The following is a 19582-nucleotide window of genomic DNA, read 5'->3' as shown; positions in this document are numbered from 1 at the left end:
CAAATTCTTAGAAAAGCACAACCTTCCAAGACTGAACCAGGAAGAAATAGAAAATATAAACAGACCAATCACAAGCACTGAAATTGAAACTGTGATTAAAAACCTTCCAACAAACAAAAGCCCAGGACCAGATGGCTTCACAGGCAAATTCTATCAAACACTTAGAAAAGAGCTAACATCTATCCTTCTCAAACTCTTCCAAAATATAGCAGAGGGAAGAACACTCCCAAACTCATTCTACGAGGCCACCATCACCCTGATACCAAAACCAGACAAAGATGTCACAAAGAAAGGAAACTACAGGCCAATATCACTGATGAACATAGACGCAAAAATCCTCAACAAAATACTAGCAAACAGAATCCAACAGCACAGTAAAAGGATCATACACCATGATTAAGTGGGGTTTATCCCAGGGATGCAAGGATTCTTCAATATATGCAAATCAAACCATGTGATATACCATATTAACAAATTGAAGGATAAAAACCATATGAAAATCTCAATAGATGCAGAAAAAGCTTTTGACAAAATTCAACACCCACATATGATAAAAACTCTCCAGAAAGTAGGCACAGAGGGAACTTACCTCAACATAATAAAGGCCATATATGACAAACCCACCACCAACATCATTCTCAATGGTGAAAAACTGAAACCATTTCCACTAAGATCAGGAAGAAGACAAGGTTGTCCCACTCTCACTACTATTATTCAACATAGTTTTGGAAGTTTTAGCCACAGCAATCAGAGACGAAATAGAAAGAAAAGGAATCCAAATCAGAAAAGAGGAAGTAAAACTGTCACTGTTTACAGATGACATGATACTATACATAGGGTATCCTAAAGATGCTACCAGAAAACTACTAGCGCTAATCAATGAATCTGGTAAAGTAGCAGGATACAAAATTAATGCACAGAAATCTCTTGCATTCCTACACACTAATGATGAAAAATCTGAAAGAGAAACTAAGGAAACACTCCCGTTTACCATTGCAACAAAAAGAATAAAATACCTAGGAATAAACCTACCTAAGGAGACAAAAGACCTGTATGCAGAAAACTATAAGCCACTGATGAAAGAAATTAAAGATAAAACAGATGGGGAGATATACCATATTCTTGGATTGAAAGAATGAACACTGTGAAAATGACTTTACTACCCAAAGCAATCTACAGATTCAGTGAAATCCCTATCAAACTACCAATGGCATTTTTCACAGAACTAGAACAAAATATTTCACAATTTGTATGGAAACTCAAAAGACCCCGAATAGCCAAAGCAATCTTGAGAAAGAAAAACGGAGCTGGAGGAATCAGGCTTCCTGATTTCAGACTATACTACAAAGCTACAGTAATCAAGACAGTATGGTACTGGCACAAAAACAGAAATACAGATCAATGGAACAGGACAGAAAGCCCAGAGATAAACCCACGCACACACGGTCACCTTATCCTTGATAAAGGAGGCAAGAATATACAATGGAGAAAAGACAGCCTCTTCAGTAAGTTGTGCCGGGAAAACTGGACAACTATATGTGAAAGAATGAAATTAGAACACTCCCTAACACCATATACAAAAATAAAGTCAAAATGGATTAAAGCCTAAATGTAAGGCAAGACACTATAAAACTCTTAGAGGAAAACATAGGCAGAACACTCAATGATATAAGTCACAGCAAGATCCTTTTTGACCCGCCTCCTAGACAAATGGAAATAAAAACAAAAATAAACAAATGGGACCTAATGAAACTTAAAAGCTTTTGCACAGCAAAGGAAACCATAAAGAAGACAAAAAGACAACCCTCAGAATGGGAGAAAATGTTTGCAAACTAAGCAACTGACAAAGGATTAATCTCCAAAATACACAAGCAGCTCATGCAGCTCAACATCAAAGAAACAAACAACCCAAACCAAAAATGGGCAGAAGACCTAAACAGACATTTCTCCAAACATATACAGATTGCCAACAAACACATGAAAGGAGGCTCAACGTCACTAACCATTAGAGAAATGCAAATCAGAACTACAATTAAATATCACCTCACACTGGTCAGAATGGCCATCATCAAAAAATCTACAAACAATAAATGCTGGAGAGGGTGTGGAGAAAAGAGAACCCTCTTGCACTGTTGGTGGGAATGTAAATTGATACAGCCACTATGGAGAACAGTATGGAGGTTCCTTAAAAAACTAAAAATAGAACTACCATATGACCCAGCAATCCAAATACCGGGCATATACCCTGAGAAAACCATAACTCAAAGAGTCATGTACCACAATGTTCACTGCATCACTATTTACAATAACCAGGACATGGTAAGTGTCCACTGACAGATGAATGGATAAAGAAGATGTGGCACATATATACAATGGAATATTACTCAGCCATAAAAAGAAACGAAATTGAGTTAGTTTTAGTGAGGTGGAAGGACTTAGAGTCTGTCATACAGAGTGAAGTAAGTCAGAAAGAGAGAAACAAATACCGTATGCTAACACATATATATGGAATCTAAAAAAAAAAAAAAAAGTTTCTGAAGACCTAGGTGCAGGACAGGAATAAAGATGCAGACGTAGAGAATGCACTTGAGGATACGGGGAGGGGGAAGGGTAAGCTGGGACGAAGTGAGAGAGTGGCATGGACATATATACACTACCAAATGTAAAATAGATAGCTAGTGGGAAGCAGCCGCATAGCACAGCGAGATCAGCTCGGTGCTCTGTGACCACCTAGAGGGGTGGGATAGGGAGGGTGGGAGGGAGATGCAAGAGGGAAGAGATATGGGAACATATGTATATGTATAACTGATTCACTTTGTGATACAGCAGAAAGTGACACACCATTGTGAAGCAAGTATACTCCAATAAAGATGTTAAAAAAAAAAAAAAGGCAGACGAGGATCAAGAAAGTGGGGAGCAGGGAGGACCCCCAGCCCCCCAGCCTAGACGTGTGTGCCCGAGACATGATCATTCAGTCACACTCTCGCCATTTCTCTCTCACACACACAGGCAGGAGTGCGCACGCACAGCAGGCCGGCCCAGCACACGGGGAGACGGCCGTTCTCACGCACCGTGCGGTGCGAGCGGACGGCCATGCTCAGGGCAACCTGGCAGTGGACACCCAGACGTGCCTCACCCCCTGCTGGAACGGGCGCCCACCAGGGGCAGCGGAGCTCACCCGAGGTATGTAACCTGCCACTCCTGGGCCAGGGAGGAAGCCCACGGGTCCGTGGGGGAGGTCTCTAGCCCCCCGTGCCCTTGTTCCCGCACAGCAACCCTGGCTCTTTCAGCCGGTGGCCCCAGACGGGCGCCATCGGCCCAGAGGACGGGAACTGGAAGCAGGAGGCTGCAAGCTGCCACCTGGGCAGGTGTGCAGATACTCAGCACCATCGGACTCGAAGGGGCCTCGGAGGCCAGCAGGCAGGCATCGCACAGCCCGTCCCCGGGGCTGCCGAGCCCAGCCTGGGTCTCGCCAGGTAGGGGCTGCAGCGTGAGCGAAGCAGCAGAGCCGCTGCTCCCTGCAGCGGGGGTTGCGGAGGCGCTCTTAGGGCGGCTGCGTCCTCCTCCGCGTCCCCCGCGGCCTCACAGACCCCCATGCCGCCTCCCTCCTGCTGCCGCGTCTCGGGGAGGCCTGGCGGGCAGCAGAGCCGGCACAGGCGCCTGGGGGCCGGAGTGCGGGCAGCTGCGGGGCCGGAGGGACTGCTCCTTACATGTAGTTCCGCACAGAGTCCGGCAGGATCACCACGCAGCGCTGCTCCTCCCTGAGCTCCTGCGCGGCCTTCACGGCCACCGACATGGCGCTGCCGGCGCTGCCGCCTGCCGGGAGGGTCGGGGTCAGACCCGGCGGGGGCGTGCGATGCGCGTGCGCACGCCCCAGCACGCTCTGGAGGGGTCCTCGGTGGAGGGACCGGGCTCGGGGTGCTGGGAGGACCCCCGATTCTCACTGTCCACCCACATTCTCCTCGTTACCACCGACTGTCACGACCAAACCCTCCTCGCACAGAACCTCCAAGCCCTGCAGCAGATGGGGTGCAGGTGGGCCGGGCAGCCCCAGAGCGAGGGTGTCCTTCCGGCGCTGGCCCAGCAGCTGGCAGAGGCCGAGCGCCCGGCGCCCCACTCACCGCACAGCAGCCCCTCCTGCGCGATCAGCATGCGCGCGAAGGCGAAGGCATCCTCGTCGTTGCTCTTGAACCACGTGTCCACCACCTGGGGGGCCGAGGGCAGGCGGTCAGGCCGGGCAGCGCCGGGCGCTGGGCAGCGGGGGTGTGGTGGGCGTGGGCACCACCGCCCAGGTTGCAACCTCACAGAGGACCTCGGTCCAGGAGGTCGTGACCCTCCAGGGATGCAGCCCAGCCCCTTGTCTGGGATCCAGGACTCGCATCTGCAGACCTAGGTCGCGCCCCACCCCCTCCCCCCGGGTCCAGCACTCTGTGCACGTGGCCAGTAAAACCGCCCAGCAGCCCCGCTGAGGGCCACACTTCTAGTCTAGGTCTCTGACCGAAGCATCCTTTAGGGTCCTTAAAAGGAGCCTTCTCTGGGGTCCTTAGCTCTCCCACGTCGGCCTGCTTACCCGCTCCAGCCACCCGGCTCCCTCCCCCTGCCGGGGTGGTCTGTGCCACCTGACACCCCCCAATGGCCTCTGTGTCTGCCCAACAGGGCCGTGGTACATGCTCCTCAGGTAAAGTACCGCGAGTCACCACGTCATGACCCCCGAGACTACTGCCCCGTGCAGCGCGGAGCTCGCGTCTCTGTTCCCGCTCAGCCAGGCCCGCCCCCACCCCCCACCGTGCCCAGCTAGGCAAGGCTGTGGCCTGAGGGCGGGGCTTGTCACTGCCGCCCCGCCTACCGTCCGGTCCAGCACGGTGGGGATGAAGTCGTAGCCGATCCCTTCCACCTCGTAGGCCGTCTGCTCCGTCTGGTTCAGCTCCTCGGGCTCTGCGAGGATGGAGCCTTCGGGGTCCACCCCGATGATCTGCAGAGTGGGCAGCCTTAGGGCTCAAGTCTCACCTGGACGCACCCGGCTGTCATCCGGGCGCGGACCCTGTTCCCGGACCTCGGGCACGAGGCTCGAAACCCACAAACCCAGGCCCGGGCGCTGGGAGATCGCAAGGTAAATGAATGTTCAGCTCAGGGCACTCGAGGGGCAGCACGAGGCTGGGGGAGGCGGCGTCCTGGAAAGCTTCTCCTGCGCGGGGTGCCCGAGGACAGCCCCAGGAGACGCCCCGGGACAGCGGGAGCCTGGGGCGAGGGGGCTGCTAGGACTGACCTCTCCTGGATGGCGGAGAAATGGGCAGAGAGGAAGGGTGCGCTCGGCACCTCCAGTGGGGGTCTCTCTGAGCCCCTCCCCAGGCTCAGGTGCCCCTCCCCTACTCTCAGAGCCCCAGTGGGGCAGCGGTAGGACCTGAACCTGAGAGCTCTCGGCTTCTGGAATGACCCTTGAAGGCCACCCAAATGGACTCTCCCACCCCCAGCTCATCTGGGCGTCCAGGTTGCTGGGTCCTTTATGCCCGGGGCAGGCACAGGTACACCCCCCCCCCCATATAAGATGCAAGGCCATCTACGCAGAAGTGTCAGAAATGGGAACTTCCGGCTCTAAAGCAGAGGCCACTCTGTGGGCCCAAGGCCAAGGAGCCCGACAGTTAAGCCTCCAGCTGCAGTTCAGGCCGCAGGTGGGAAACGCGCACACGTCCAGGCCCACATCTCCTGGGCGGGGCAGGGTGGCGCCCTCGCAGCCGCTCACCTTGCATCCAGGGCACTTCTCCTTCAGCTTCCTGGCGATGCCCGTGATGGTGCCCCCCGTGCCCGCCGACGCCACCAGCATGTCCAGCCTCCCTGACAGGGGAGAAGGCATGTCAGGGAGAACATCCTCAGGCAGGAGCGGCCGACCCCCACTCTTTTTTTTTTTTAAGCATCTTTACTGGAGTATAATTGCTTTACAATGGTGTGTTAGTTTCTGCTCAGCCCTCCACTCTTAATAAGAAGCAAGAAGGTCCTCAACCACAATGAAGGCAAGTTATCAGAAAGGGCAAAAGCAAACCTATTCTCAAATTTAAAGCCTCTCATCACAGTCCTTCATCTTTGAGACACAGTCACAGGAACAGAGCCCCAGGGAGCCCCGTTTAAGGCTAAACGCAGCCAGTCCCTGAAATCCCTGTTTGTCATGAATCGTGAACGAGGTGACTTCCTGCAGGGGGTGGGCCCCAGCTGGCTGAGGGCTGAGCCAGGGAGGCTCTTCACGCTTCCTTAAGCTGTTTGGTTCAGACGACGTGGATAAGTGAACTGAATTATCAAAGGGACCAGAATAAACCGCTCAGCTTGGCTCAGACGTCGTCTGGGCTCTCTCAGTGCCCGGCGGCCAGCTCAGGCACCTGCAGACAGGTCAGCGCGGGCACCCGTGCGGAGGCAGAAAGGCTGTTTTTACCGAATGAGAGGATTCTCGCACATAAGACCTGGGTGAGCAAATGCCTGGACCTTGCTGCCTGGCTCCTGGGCACGGAACGAGGGCACTTAAGCCAACGCTAGGCTCCAAACAGGAAGCCAGGGGTGCCAAGCCCCTGGCAACTCTTCCCGAAGACCTCTTACGGAAACGGCCCGTCAGAAAACATCGCAACCCCCTCGGCCTTGGCACCAATGGTGCGGAGAGGTTCCAAGCAGCCTCATGTCTGTACAGAGTAAGCTAACTGCAGATGTCACCACCCCAGTTCTGCAGATGAGAAAACCCCAATGTTGAATTCAGTGCCCAGGCTGGGACTTGAGGCCAAGTGCCGTTCAGCAACGTGAAGCCCCAGCTGTGAGCCCAGAACCAGCCTGGGACACCCTTGTGCCCTGCACTCAGGAGCTCCTACAGGTCTGGAGGAAAGACTGCTAGGTAAACAGATACAACCACATGGTATGTTTGGCGCTATAGGAGAGGCACGGGCAAAGTCCAAGAGGGAGGAAACCGCTCTAGAGAAATGTTCTAGAAAGCACTTCACGGAGAGGGACATTGGAGCTGGGTTTTGAAGGATTAAAAGGAGTTTACGAAGGAGCGGGTAAGTGACTTGTACACTCCCAGTCAAGATGGACAGCAGGGTTAGAAGTATACACCGTCACACTGCTGCAGGATCTCCTCGGCCGTGATGTCATAGTGAGCGAGAGGGTTGCTGGCATTGCGGTACTGCAAGGAAAGAGAGCAAAGGAGTCGTGCTGAAGTCGAGGCACAGAGCCGGCAGCAGCCCCAGGGCACCAGGCAAACAGCTCAGTGCAAAGCCAGAGAGGATGCCGGCAGCTCGGGGCATGGCCCGGGCACCTCAACAGACACCAAGCACGAAAACCAGCTCTCCACAAGATGCGATTTCTGAATTAACCCAGACGTGGAGTGAGTGACAAAGAAGAGCTTCCAGTCAAAAGGTCTGCATGTATTTTATGCCTGTAGAGAGCTTCCCGGGTCCTCTGCAAAGGGCGTTCCAGCGCACTGAGCTGAGCCCTCGAAGCCGGCACACAGACAGCAGAGCCAAAGGCTTGGCCGACCCTGCCGGCCACACGCTGGGCTGGGAGAGGCCAGTGGCCGCGTCCCAGTGCGTCGGTCCCTCTGCAGCCTCTGCTCCTGCTGCAGATGTGACACCACCCCCAAGCCCCCGGGAGACATCCCCCAGGGAAGGCCCCACTTGGTCCCAAGCCTCTGGGCACACAGTTGCCTCCAGGGCCCGGCCCTCACCTGGTCCAGGATGTGAGAATTGGGGATCTCGTTCCTCAGCCTCCAGGCCACGCCCACATGTGACTCAGGAGAGTCGAATCTGGCGTTGGTGGGTGTCCTCACGATCTCGGCCCCCAGGGCACGCAGGACGTCCACCTGCAGAGGTACGTGGTGGCCTTCACCTCCCCACTGGGCCTACAGCGCAGGGGCAGGGGCCGGGGAGATGCCCGCCTACCTTCTCAGTACTCATCTTCTCTGGCATCACAATGATGCAATGGTAGCCCTTCACCGCGGCAGCCAGGGCCAGCCCGATCCCTGGGGACAGCACATGCAGTGAGAGGGGGCCACAGTGCCCCCGAGACCCCGCTTCCAGCCCCAAAGGCCCAGGGGAGAGGGCGCTGCAGAAATGCCCTACGTCATCCCCTTCTGCCCTCAAATGAGGGGATAAGAGGAGAATGCGGAGGCAGAGATAAAAAGGCAAGTGCGCCCAGAGAAAAGAGCAGGCTGCCCACCACGAACCCCAATTCCTCCAGCTCTTACTGGGCGCCTGGGAGGTGACGATAGCAGCAGACGTTGTGGAGCCCGCGTGTTCCCGTCCCCAGCCCCACCGCGGGGCCGGGGCACAGGCCCGGGCCGGACGCCTCCTCCCTGGTTCCAAAGGGGTCAGGGCTGCTGCCCAGGGCTGAGGGGAGGGGCCGCCCCAGTTAGTCTGAAGACAGAACACGGAGCCAGAGAGGAGGGTTCTGGAGCCTCAAGATCTCCTGGAGTTTGCCCCGCTCGGCTTCGGACCTGCTTGGGACCCACGACCCCTTTCTGGGTTTGGATGGAAATGTCTGTCCTGTGCCTGGCCTGCCACTGTGCTTTGGAAACACATAAATTGTCCGGTTTGAAGGTTCGCAGCCGGAGGGGAATTTTGCTTCAGGAGGAATCGAGCCTCAGGTCTCATCCGCCTCTGACTTAGGTGATCCTTACATGAGACTTAACGTCGGTGCTGGAACGGGTTCAGGCTTTGGGGGGTTGTTGGGATGGGGGTGAATGTACCTTGCATTCGAGAAGGACATGAATTCTGGGGGCCAGAGGGTGGAGTGTTATGGACTCAACTGTGTCCCTCCAAAATTCATCTGTTGAAGTCCTACCCTGCAACCCCCTCAGAACGTGACTCTAACTGGAGATGGGCCTTTGAAGACGAGATTAAGGTTAAACGAGGTCATATGGGTGGGCCCTAACCCTGTATGTCTGGTGTCCTCATAAGAAGAGATCAGGACACAGACACACACAGAGGGACGCACGTGAGGACACGGGGAGAAGATGCCCAGGAGAGAGGCCTCAGGAGGAACCCGCCCTGCTGACACCTGATGTCAGCTGTCCAGCCTCCAGACTGCGAGATAATAAATGTCTGTTGATTAAGCCGCCTAGGCTGTGGCATTTATTACCGCGGCCAAAGGAAACTCGGACAGATTTTTACTACAAGGTGTAAGTTGCCCACATAACAGACTCCAACATCACCAATGCAGCTGGGACGGCAAGATATCAGAGAAAGCTGGGCGCAGCCACACACCTGCACACAGGCATCAGGAGCCGAGCGAAGTGCGTGGAGGGAAGGGAAGGGCCCGCCGGACAGGCCAGCGCGTGCAGCCCCGGGTCACCCGGGCCGGGAGCTCTGGCCCGTGGCAGCGCCCACCTGTGTTCCCCGACGTCGGCTCGATGATGGTGTCCCCAGGCTTCAGGGTCCCCTCGCGCTCAGCATCCTCAATCATTCGCAGGCTGATGCGGTCCTTCACGCTCCCGCCCGCGTTGAAGAACTCACACTTGGCCACTGGAGCCAGAGACGCATCATGAGAGAGGAAGAGGACCCCGACCGCTAAGGGATGCCTGCCGTGCCGTCCCCTCCCCAGCACCCGATACGCCCAGGATGCAGGGACAAGCTTCGGTGGTCCTGAAAATCATCGCCTTTCCACTGCCACCTCCCACACCTGACGTGGGTGAGGGTGCTTGCCCACGGGAGCTTCTGCCACCTGCCCGTCCCACCCCCCATGGACCACGTGGCAACTCCAAGTGCATGAGACAGAGCAGCCTAAGGAGGATCCAGCTGGATGGATGGAGCAGAGCCACCCCCGTGACGCAGCACAGTCCCGAAGAGACTTGCTGGGCGTGCAGGGGGCGGCCGACTGGAGCCCAGGCTTAAATCAGGACAGCCAGCCCCAACGTACCCAGCGGATCATGACAGAGGACCTGATGTCCTGAAGCCACAGCTCGCTCGTCACACCCCCAGACCAGGACCCACACACCTTCCATACCCGCCTCCCGCCATCTTCCCCACCTAGCAGATACGACGTCCTCTCCCGTGCCTAAGCCTCTGCTTCTGCTCTTCTTCCCTTGGGGGAGGGCTCCCTCCCACCTCTCAAAAACACGCAGTGTTTGTACAAGGGGGAGAGTGGCACCAAATGTGACTGAAGGACCAGGCCGGCCTGCAGCACCCACAAAACAAGCTCCTCCTGCTTTGTCCTGGTTTCTGAAATCCACAAGACCCAGAGAGGGCCCTGCCGGGACAGTGAAGGAGGGGCTCTTGAATGTCTGACCGCTGAGGAGCCCTGCACCCCAGACTCTTGTAGGTCACACACTTGAATTACTTGTTAGAAAATTCTAATGAGCCCCTGGGAGAGCCAACAGAGACGCAGGGATTCAAGCTGATCAGCCGTGGGCAAGCCAAGTAACCAACCGGGGGCTTGGTTTTTCCATCTGTAAAATGGACACAGTAAAACCTACTTCAGGGGCTCCTGCCAAGTTGACGCGCACGCAGCAGGCCCATGCCTACGGGGTACTAGTTACTGGTCTCTGTTATCTGATGGAGGAGCACAGAGCAGACGATAGCTCTCCTGGGTTGTTCTGATACACCCCCAGCAGCGCCTGGGAGTGTGTACTGCTTGTTGCTTATGAGAGAATTCTTCACCAGAGGCGTGCGCGGGAAGCCTCTGATGGTGATGCCTCTGGGGTGAATCGACCACGTGGACTCGGTCCCTCCCCTAGGAGGTGTTGACCCCCAAGGACCCCCACGCTCTCCCTTCCCCAGCTCTCTCTGCCCCAGCAGCACCGGGCCTGGTCCGCCCCAGGGCCTCTGCACCTGTCAATTCCTCTGGGACAAGGCTGACATCTACCTGGGCTCCGAGCTGGGAGAACAGTGGCGGTGAAGAAAGGCCCCCACCCTCTTGTGTTCCTGGAAACAGCCTCCTGCAAAGAAGTCCCTTCTCCATAGGACTTGGATAAGACTCTCAGGTGATCCCCACGTGTACCAGACGCAGCTCCCAAATCCCCACTGTGTCTCCTGAGTGAGACGCGAACTGTCTGTCTGAGAACCGGGGCAGCCAGTTCCTGCCCGGCTGATGGCTGGGACCCTCATCACAAAACCCGCCCCGGCTCTCAGGTCAGCCCACCCCACCCACAGCATGGCTGCCCCTCCCTACGAGAGTCCGAGACAGAACGGCGCCGCTCTGCTCCTGCAGTTGCCGGCTTAGAGCACCGCATTCCCGGCTCGGGTTCTGCCCCCAACATTTGCCCGGACACGCTTCCCTCCACAATCCAGGCCTCAGCTCACAGGCCACGGCCCCCCTTACACCGACTCCGGCGAGGGCTCGCTCACCCTCCAGCAGCCCGCCCTGTCCTGTGTGCTTCCCGACCTCACCTGACGTGGTCAAACACCCCTCCCGCAGGGTGTGAGGGGCCCACCCGCGCCCCCGGCCTGCGAGCCGCGCGCAGGAAGCCGGCACTCACGGAGCTCACACTTCAGGCCGAAGTTCCTCCCAATCTTGTTAATCCTCACCATCGGGGTATCCCCAATCTTCTTCAGGATGTCTGGCAGGATTTTGGGAGACTTCTCCCTAAAACAGAGGAGTCCACGATTACTCAGAAAAACAAAATGGTACCAGCCTTGGCAGGCCCGCACATTCTTTTAAATAAATCAAGAAGTAAAGCCAAGAATTGCCTTTCATGAGGAACTGGGTGGCAAGTACACGAATCCACATTTGCTGAAAGGTCACACACACATGCACGGGCAAGTTCACCTCAAAACCTATGAAAACGAATGCAGTTTAGTGAACAGCTGCACCAACGTTTCCGGGGTTTGAAAACGCACTGTGGTAACACATGGTATCAGTGGGCAGCTGGGCGAACGTCCCCACGACCTCTCTGTATGATTTTTGCAACTTCATTTGAGTGTTATTTCCAAATAAAAAAGTTAAAACAAACAAACACTGATTTCAAAACATCACGTCCTGGTCCACCTTTTTAGGTTTTTTTTTTTTTTGGCATATGGGATCAAACCCGCGCCCCCTGCATTGGAAGGCGGAGTCATAGCCACTGGACCATCAGGGAAGTCCCGATCTTTTTAGGTTTTTGGTTTTCAATTCATCTCCTCTCTCAGCACCTGCCTCCTGGGATACCTCCCTTCCTTTTCTTCGATGAAAAAACTGGTGGGGACCCCTGGACAGAGACCCCCTCAGACGGTCTGGCCACCGGGCAGTGACAGTGACAGTGACTGCAAAGAGCCCACCCAGGCACCTGGCATCACTCAGAGCGTCTGGCACAGGTGGCAGGAAGCCTGATACTCAGACCAAAGAACAAAGGCCTCTGGCGGGTCATCTCTTGTCCTTGGGGCTAAGGTCAGGCGAATTCCCAGGTGGGCCTCCAGGCCCAGAACGGGATTCGCTTCTCATGGACCAACTGTCCCCCTTCACATTGGAGTGACTGCCCCCCCCTCCCCAGTGGTTCTTCCAGCTGAGCAGCCGGTGACAGGTGACAGGAAGGTGTGGGACAGCTCAGCTGCTGCTCAGCTGTGCACGCTGTGATACCTGCGTTTCCTGAGTGGCCCCCACGATGTTGCCTCCATCCTCATCCTCAGGGACCGACTATTCATCCCGGAATATGCAAAACTGACGTGAGTTCCAAGAAACTCAATGGCTTCCTACACCCTGGATTTCTCAGGTGCCATCCCCACGGCTCTCACGCTTGCGTGAGCCGCGGTCCCCACTGCAGGGACCCGTTAACCATGTAGATTCCTCCCCGCTCCCCGGGAATGCCGCCTTCCGCCCCGGGGCCCACACGGGCAGCAACACGGCCTGGCCAGAGCCCAGCTGCACCCTCCAAGGTGGCACGGACGCCCCGAGCCCCCCCAGAGGCAGGCTTGGCCAAGAGAGGTGCGGAAGTTGGGGTGAGGGGAGAGCCGGGGCGGGGGCAAAGGGCTCCTGACCCCAGACTTGGAGGGATACCAGGCTCTAGGGGCGACCTCGGGGTTGACTTATTAACTAGTTAAAGCCAGGGCAGGAGGGGTAAACACCTGGGAGGGACTGGAGGGCGGCTGAGTCATCCACCCCCAGCAGAGGTTGTAGCGGCCTGAGAACGGGGAGGCCCAGCCCGCCCCTGCGGAGAACTCAGGGCTCCTGACTCAGCACCGGGGGGTGGGGGAGGGTGGGGGGGGCGCAGAAAGTCACCTGGGAAGCTTGCCTGAGGTGATCGGCCGGGCCTGGGGAGGGAATTTAACACCTTATCTCAGCTGCTTTCCCTGCGACAGCCCAGCAGGCTTCTGGGAGCAGAGCCCTACAGCCCCCTGGAATAACCTGAAACCCCCTCGCCTGGCAGGGCGCCTGGCTCTGCTTCCCCTCCGCAGCCGCCCCCCCCGCGCTGCTCCCATTCTGTTCCCCGTTCTAAGCCCACCCTACCTGGGAACCGTCTGGAACCCCTTCCCCAGATACCCACAGGGCTGGCACCTCCTGCCCATGCAGGTACCGGCTCTGAGGTCTCCCCAGGCCACCCGTCTCATCACCCCTGTGCTCTCACCACCGGGATCGCCTAGGCTGCCTCGTCCAGGGACCCGGGTCCAGCGTCCTGACAGCGGGTGAGCCCCAGAACCTCAGGCCCGGGCCCAGCTCCTCATAACCTGAACTGGGACAAGCAGTTTCAGGATGGGACAGCAACCCCGCCAGGGCGTTTTAGGAGGGTCAGGCCACCACGTGAAGTGCAGGTGTGATGCTAGGTTGCAGCCTGGATAGGATGGTGTCCCAGCCACCCCAGGCCCAGTGAGAAGCTCACGGAGCCATTTCACCCCCTGCTTTGTTCTGGAAGCAGGGGCTCATGCCCTATGGCCGGCGGCCAACTTGGCCTCCTGAGCTCCCAGAATCGAGGTATGTTTAACGCTGGGAGCTTCTGGGTTTGTAAATGTTACTTCGGTCCATTGGCCCCAGTGAGGAGAACACCCCTCCCCCTCCCCCTCCCCAGTTCTGAATCGAAAATCAATAATCATAAACGTTGGTACAGCAGTGTGTGAAGGATAAGAACCAAACATCCAAAAGGCATGTTCTTCCGACTCCTTTGTTGTATTTCTGGGAGAGAACACTAAGGAAATAAAGATAATCCTAAGAGTTAGTAAACTCAGTTCGAGTTTCATGATGGCTCAGGGATTTTTGCCTTTTTTGTTTTTTTTTCCTTTCCCACTGATTGATCTGATTGTGCACCTAGAACAGGGCACACATATAGTAGGTGCTGTGACTAAATGAACTGCATTTTCCACTGCAGTTATTCATAATGAGATCATTGCAGACACACGAATACCCAAGAGAGGGCTCAAAGTCGCAGTTTATTCATCCAACAGTCTCAGTCCAACCACAAAGACCCCACTACAGAAAAATATCTCACAGCCTGGAGGTGAGCAGAGAAGGGCAGGCATGATCCTAATTACAAGAGTGTGCAACCGGACGGATCTGGATCAGAAACCTCCCCCCTACCTGTCACTCAGAGCGTGGGACCTGGGCACATCCCTTTATTTATTGAGCATCTGCTCTTGGGAGGCACTGAACTAGGTGCTGCGCTACAGCACAAACGAGCCTTGGCCTCTCTGAGCCTTGGGGGACTCAGCTATAAAATACCTCCCACCCCAGCTCACCATCCATCCAGAGCGACTGCAAGGGACGGGGGTGGTGGGGTGGTGGTTCACACCCCAGGTCCCTGTGGCTACCTGGCTTCAGGTAGCAAACTCTTCCCCCATCTTATGATCATAAAGGGACTCACAGAGCAGTGTGGCGATGTGGAGAGCTGGTGGCAGGCCTGCCCAGCTGCCAGGAGCACCTGCTCGGGGCATCGGGACGGATCCACAGGACCTCCTTGTCTCCCGGAGGCTCCTTTTCCAGGCTTCCTTTCCCCAGGTGCGCCCCTGAGAGGTGGGGGCACCCTGCAGACCTCTCTTCTGCTTGGGGTGTCTCAGAAGGCATGGTGGGATCTGTCAAAGGCAAGGGGAAGAGATGCCATCAGTTCGGGCAGTTTCCAAACACCTGCAGAAGGGCCTGCTTCTCTGTTGCCTGTCCTGGGAATCCTGCGCGCCCGGCCCCCACTGGGCGTGGAGCTCCATTCACTCAAGTAGCTCGGCAGGAAAAGGCATAACTACGCAGGCACCAGCTGCTGTGGACAACAGCTGGACAGCTTCTCAAAGGGTTAAGCATACAACTACCGTGTGACCCGGCAATTCCACCCCTACGCATATAGCCAAAAAAAATGGAAACATACAGTATGTGCCCACCGCATTCATAACGGCACTATTCACAATAGCAAAAACCTGGAAACAAACCAAGTGTCTGTCAGCGGATGAATGTATAAACAGAATGTGGTTTCCCCACACAGTGGAAGAGTATTTGGCCATGAAAAACCAATGAAGTTTTAAAATCTTCTCAACATGTGAGCGCATGCACACACACACAGACACACACACACAGCAACTATGTAGAGGTGATGAGTGTTACTCATCTTGACAGCTTGATTGTGCTGTCTTTTTGTAATGTATACATAAATCAAAACATCACGCTGTACACCTTAAATATATATATGACTTCTATATATCAAAGAGAACTCAATAAAGTTGTTTGAGAAAGACTACATTTAGGGACTCCCCTGGTGGTCCAGGGGTTAAGACTCTGCGCTCCCAATGCAGGGGGCGCAGGTTCGATACCTGGTCAGGGAACTAGATCCCGCATTCCACAGTGAAGATCCCGCATGCTGCAACTAAGACCCGGAGCAGACAAATAAATAAATATATATATTTTAAAAGACTACATTTATATGATGGAAATAACAAGAGGAAGATGAAGATGTTAATAAATATATTTTTACCCTAAAAAAGAAGGAATGAAACATTCTGCGAAGTCAAATAAGCCAGAAGAATATTGCATGACTCTACCTATGTGAGGTACCTAGAATAGGCAAATCAGAGAGACATGAAGTGGAACAGATTCCCAGGGGCAGGGGGAGGGGAGTCACTGTTTAATGGGTACAGAGGTATGATGAAAAAGTTTGGGGTACAGATAATAGTGCACAACATCGTGAATGTGTGTATTGCTACTGAATTCAGACACTTATGAATAGTTAAACAGTATATTACATGTATTTTATCAATTAAAAATCTCATGGAACCTTAAAATAGATGACAAAAAAAAAAAAAAAGAAAGAAAGGAAAGGGAATGGGCACACTCAAAGAGGCTGCAGCCCTGCCCAGCTCCTTCTGGTGACTATGAGCAAACGCCCACCTCTCATCTTCAGAAACCAGGACTGAGCTCAGCCGCTCGGCTGCCGCCCTGTGATTTCCCACACTGAACAGAGGACCGGTCCACGGCGGCGCGGAGCCATCACTCACCAGGCTGATGACCGAACACTCACCACGGCTCCAGCTCCGTAAGGAGCAGTGAAAACGAAATGGAATGAGGTGTCTTGGATGGAATCCCAGAACAGAAAAGGGTATTAGGGGAAACTAAGGAAATCTGAATAAGTAGGGACTTTAGTTAACCATCATGTTCATTCATTGTAAAAATCGTAAGATGGTAATAATAGGGGGAACCGTGACTGTGAGGGGGGAGGTACGTGAGAACTCTGCTCTCTTCTCAACTTTTCTGTAAACCTAAAGCTCCCCCCACCCCAAGTCTCTGTAGCCCTGTGGGTCTGGAAGGCCCCTGCGAGGAGCTCAAGGTAGGGGATGTGGCTCGGGGTGACCTCTGAGTGCAGCCCTCACCACTCCTCCAGCCCCCAGCCTTGCCCCTCTGCTCCCCAGGACATTTCGGCAGGCAGTTTGCTGTGAAAAGCTTCGGTGGCCCAGGCGGAACTGGGCTGAAGGTGCAAAGGGCCCCTCACTTGGAGGTGCACGTGGAGGCTCGTGGACCCGCTGGATTTCTCCTCGGGAGCGGCCCCATCTGGGTACCGCCACCATCAGCAAGGGCAGAGGCCGCCCCAGCTGGTTCCCTGTCTCCCAGCGCAGGGCCAGGTGCAGACCAGCGCCCAGCAGGTCGCCCCAGATGCCCAGGCCGGAGCCTGCGCGCCGGGGAAGCGGAGACCCCCACTCTTGGCAATCACATCCGTTTCAAATCCACGAGGCCCGCGGCGCACGGCTTTCCGGGAGAAACCAGCCTCCCAGCCGATCTGCCCCCAAACGTGCCTAGAGCAGAGGTTCCTTCAAGTCTTTGGATCAGCAAGTACTTTTTCAGGCGTTCAGTTCCCCTCGTGAAACCACGGAGGGACGTCCCGCGTCCTTCTTCCACCTTTCAAAAAGCCCCCGAGGTAAGCGGAACACTGCCTTCGCTCCACGGTGCGCCCGCGGGTAGGTGGTTCTTCCGTCGTGCAGAAGCGCCCCTGTCGTACACCTCTCTCCCCATCAGAGGCCGACAGGCCGGCAGCCCCCTGGCCAGAACACCCCGCAGACCCGCCACGCAGACGCAGGCAGCCCTGCGCCTCCTATGTGGCGACTTGCCTCGCCTGTAGCGACCTCCTGAAAGGTAAGGGGCTGCTGGGAACTCAAATCGAGACCGACAGAGCCTCCGTGGAACCCACAGGCACTCGGCGGGACCCTCGTTGGGCGACCCGGGTTCGAACCCGCGGATTCAGTCCAGTGCAGCCCGTCTCAGCTCCCAGCGGGCACAGCTCCCCGCGGGCACAGCGCCCTGCGCGCCGACGCACGTGCGTGCTGGGAAGGCGGGCTCCCCTGGCGCGGTCCTGCTGGCTCCTGCCGCACCCCAAACCCCAAGACCCTCCTGGGGTCACGCCCCCCGCGCCCCCCAGCGCCCTGCACGCGCGCACCAGTCGGCCAAAGGGGGCCAGTTAGGGCCAAGGGTGCGGAAGGTAGTAAACTCCCGTTTCAAAGGGAGACTTTTCAGGCGGGTAATTGAGACGCTACAGAGGATCTGGAGACCGCCCGGTCACCTGGCCTTTGGGGATACCGTTTGGGATAAACACCCCCAGGTAACTCTTGGGAGGCTAAGTTTTGCGCTCCCGCTCCTTCCCCACTACCCCTCCCCATTCTCCAGCTCAGCCATCCGCCTAGCCTAGGGCTCGAAGTGGGGTCTCAGGACACCCTCCCCCATCCCCTTAGTACGTGCTGGAGGCAGGGCCCTGTTTGCCCTGCGCTCCCTCCCACCGCGGGCAGCCACCTCCCGTGCAGCCTACGCAACTACATCAATATTTTACACCCCGCCCCCCCCGCCCCCTCCACAGAACTGGCAGAAAAGAGCAATTTTCGAGACAACCATTTCCCATCCAAAATGCAGCGAAAAATCAATGATGCCACCATTAGAGCGCATCTTCCGAAAGTCTCAGCTCGACGCCCCCCGGCTCGCGCCCCCTGCCGTCCCCTCCGCAGCCGCAGGAGTTGGAGTGAAGGCCCTGGGCCACGTGGGCGCGGAACCCCCAGCTTCAAGACAGTCTGGACTCGCGATAAGGGGAGGGTCCTGGACGCGGGGGTCGCGTGGCCAGCTCCGCGGCTGGCAGATGTAGATGATGCAACACCGGCCCAGCGGTTGCCGAGGCGGGGACCCCGTCCCAGACCCCGGCCAGATCCCTCCGCCTAGGGGTGGGGCGAGTCACGGTCCGGCAAGTGCTCACCTGGACCGAGACCGGGAAAAAGCGGCGGGCTGGGCGCGTCCGGGAGCGGCGAGCGGTGACCCGGAAAGCGCGACCCCGGGGCTGGGTGGCACCCCGGGGACCGGGCGGCCAGAGTGGAAGGAAGGCGATTGGCCGAGAGGAAGGGGCGGGGGCCGGCTTCCGGCCAATCCCGAGTTGCGGATCGCGCGGCCACCACCTCTCTCGTACCCGCCTCTCGCCACGCCCACCCGCCACGCCCCCATCCCTCCCCCACTGCCGCACCTTGGGTCAAGACCCCACCCCCATCACCTACTCTCTTTTGACGCAGCCGTGGGCCGGTGGCCTCTGTCCCCTCTTCTCCCTTCACTCCCGGGACCCCAGCACGCTCCGCCTACCCCTACCCTCTCCCTACCTCCCACCCCGGGACCCCAACCCGAACCCCGCATCCAGGGGTGTGCGAACACTGTACCCAATGTCCCGATTCTGTTTTACTTGGGTAAATCCTTGCTCTGCGGGAGTGTAATAAATAAATATTGATTGATGAGTTAAAAACGTGCGGTCTGGAGAGAAGAAGGACTTGGAAGGCCCTGAGGATGAGCCTCAGCACGCATCCCAACTGCTAGGTCCCCTCACGCTGGCCCGGTCCCGCGACCACGGGACACGGTTCTGTCTGGTCGCGGGACCCCAGGGGGCTGAAAGGTGCGGGCGGACCCAGCGCGCAGACAGTAGGCGCTCTGCACCTGGGCTTCGGATCCACCACGGCGGGTTTGTCCCGACTTATTTCCTGCCCCTCACGGTCCAAGGGCCCAGCATACACAGTGCTTCGCCGGCCGAGCCCCTCTGTCTGCCCAGCCCGGGAGGGAAGCTGAGCGCACGTGGACATGGGCAGAAGCCACAAAGCCGCTGGGAGCCGGGCTGCCGGCAGGCTCTCACGGGCGCCTAAGGCGCCAAAGGCTGACGGCCAGGATGGCCCTGGTCGCTGGGAAGGCGACCGCTAATAACAATATTCCAGACTGGGTGCTCTCGACT

At 56.5% G+C, this 19582-nt stretch overlaps 1 protein-coding gene across 3 annotated transcripts in view; it reads right to left on the bottom strand.

Moving 5' to 3' along the window:
• The window catches only part of CBS (cystathionine beta-synthase), a 30321-nt gene extending 11649 nt beyond the window's left edge, over window positions 1-18672 (bottom strand). Inside the window, exons 1-11 of one of the 3 annotated variants that reach the window (XM_060010261.1) lie at window positions 18575-18672; window positions 14732-14939; window positions 11444-11550; window positions 9357-9491; window positions 7911-7990; window positions 7697-7831; window positions 7087-7156; window positions 5741-5832; window positions 4847-4972; window positions 4122-4206; window positions 3711-3816 (exon numbers count right to left, since the gene is read on the bottom strand). In XM_060010261.1, coding sequence (XP_059866244.1) covers window positions 3711-3816; window positions 4122-4206; window positions 4847-4972; window positions 5741-5832; window positions 7087-7156; window positions 7697-7831; window positions 7911-7990; window positions 9357-9491; window positions 11444-11550; window positions 14732-14931 — 1136 coding nt within the window. In that variant the 5' untranslated portion in view covers window positions 14932-14939; window positions 18575-18672. Of the gene's footprint in view, window positions 1-3710; window positions 3817-4121; window positions 4207-4846; window positions 4973-5740; window positions 5833-7086; window positions 7157-7696; window positions 7832-7910; window positions 7991-9356; window positions 9492-11443; window positions 11551-14731; window positions 14940-16236; window positions 16341-18574 lie in introns of those variants that run through there. The other 2 variants (XM_060010259.1, XM_060010260.1) reach the window with 2 other exon arrangements.
• Window positions 18673-19582: the final 910 nt, after the last annotated feature.

The sequence above is a fragment of the Delphinus delphis genome, chromosome 4 (genome assembly GCF_949987515.2).
Source record: "Delphinus delphis chromosome 4, mDelDel1.2, whole genome shotgun sequence".
NCBI classification, from domain to species: Eukaryota; Metazoa; Chordata; class Mammalia; order Artiodactyla; family Delphinidae; genus Delphinus; species Delphinus delphis.
This window is presented reverse-complemented; position numbering and strand designations above follow the sequence as displayed.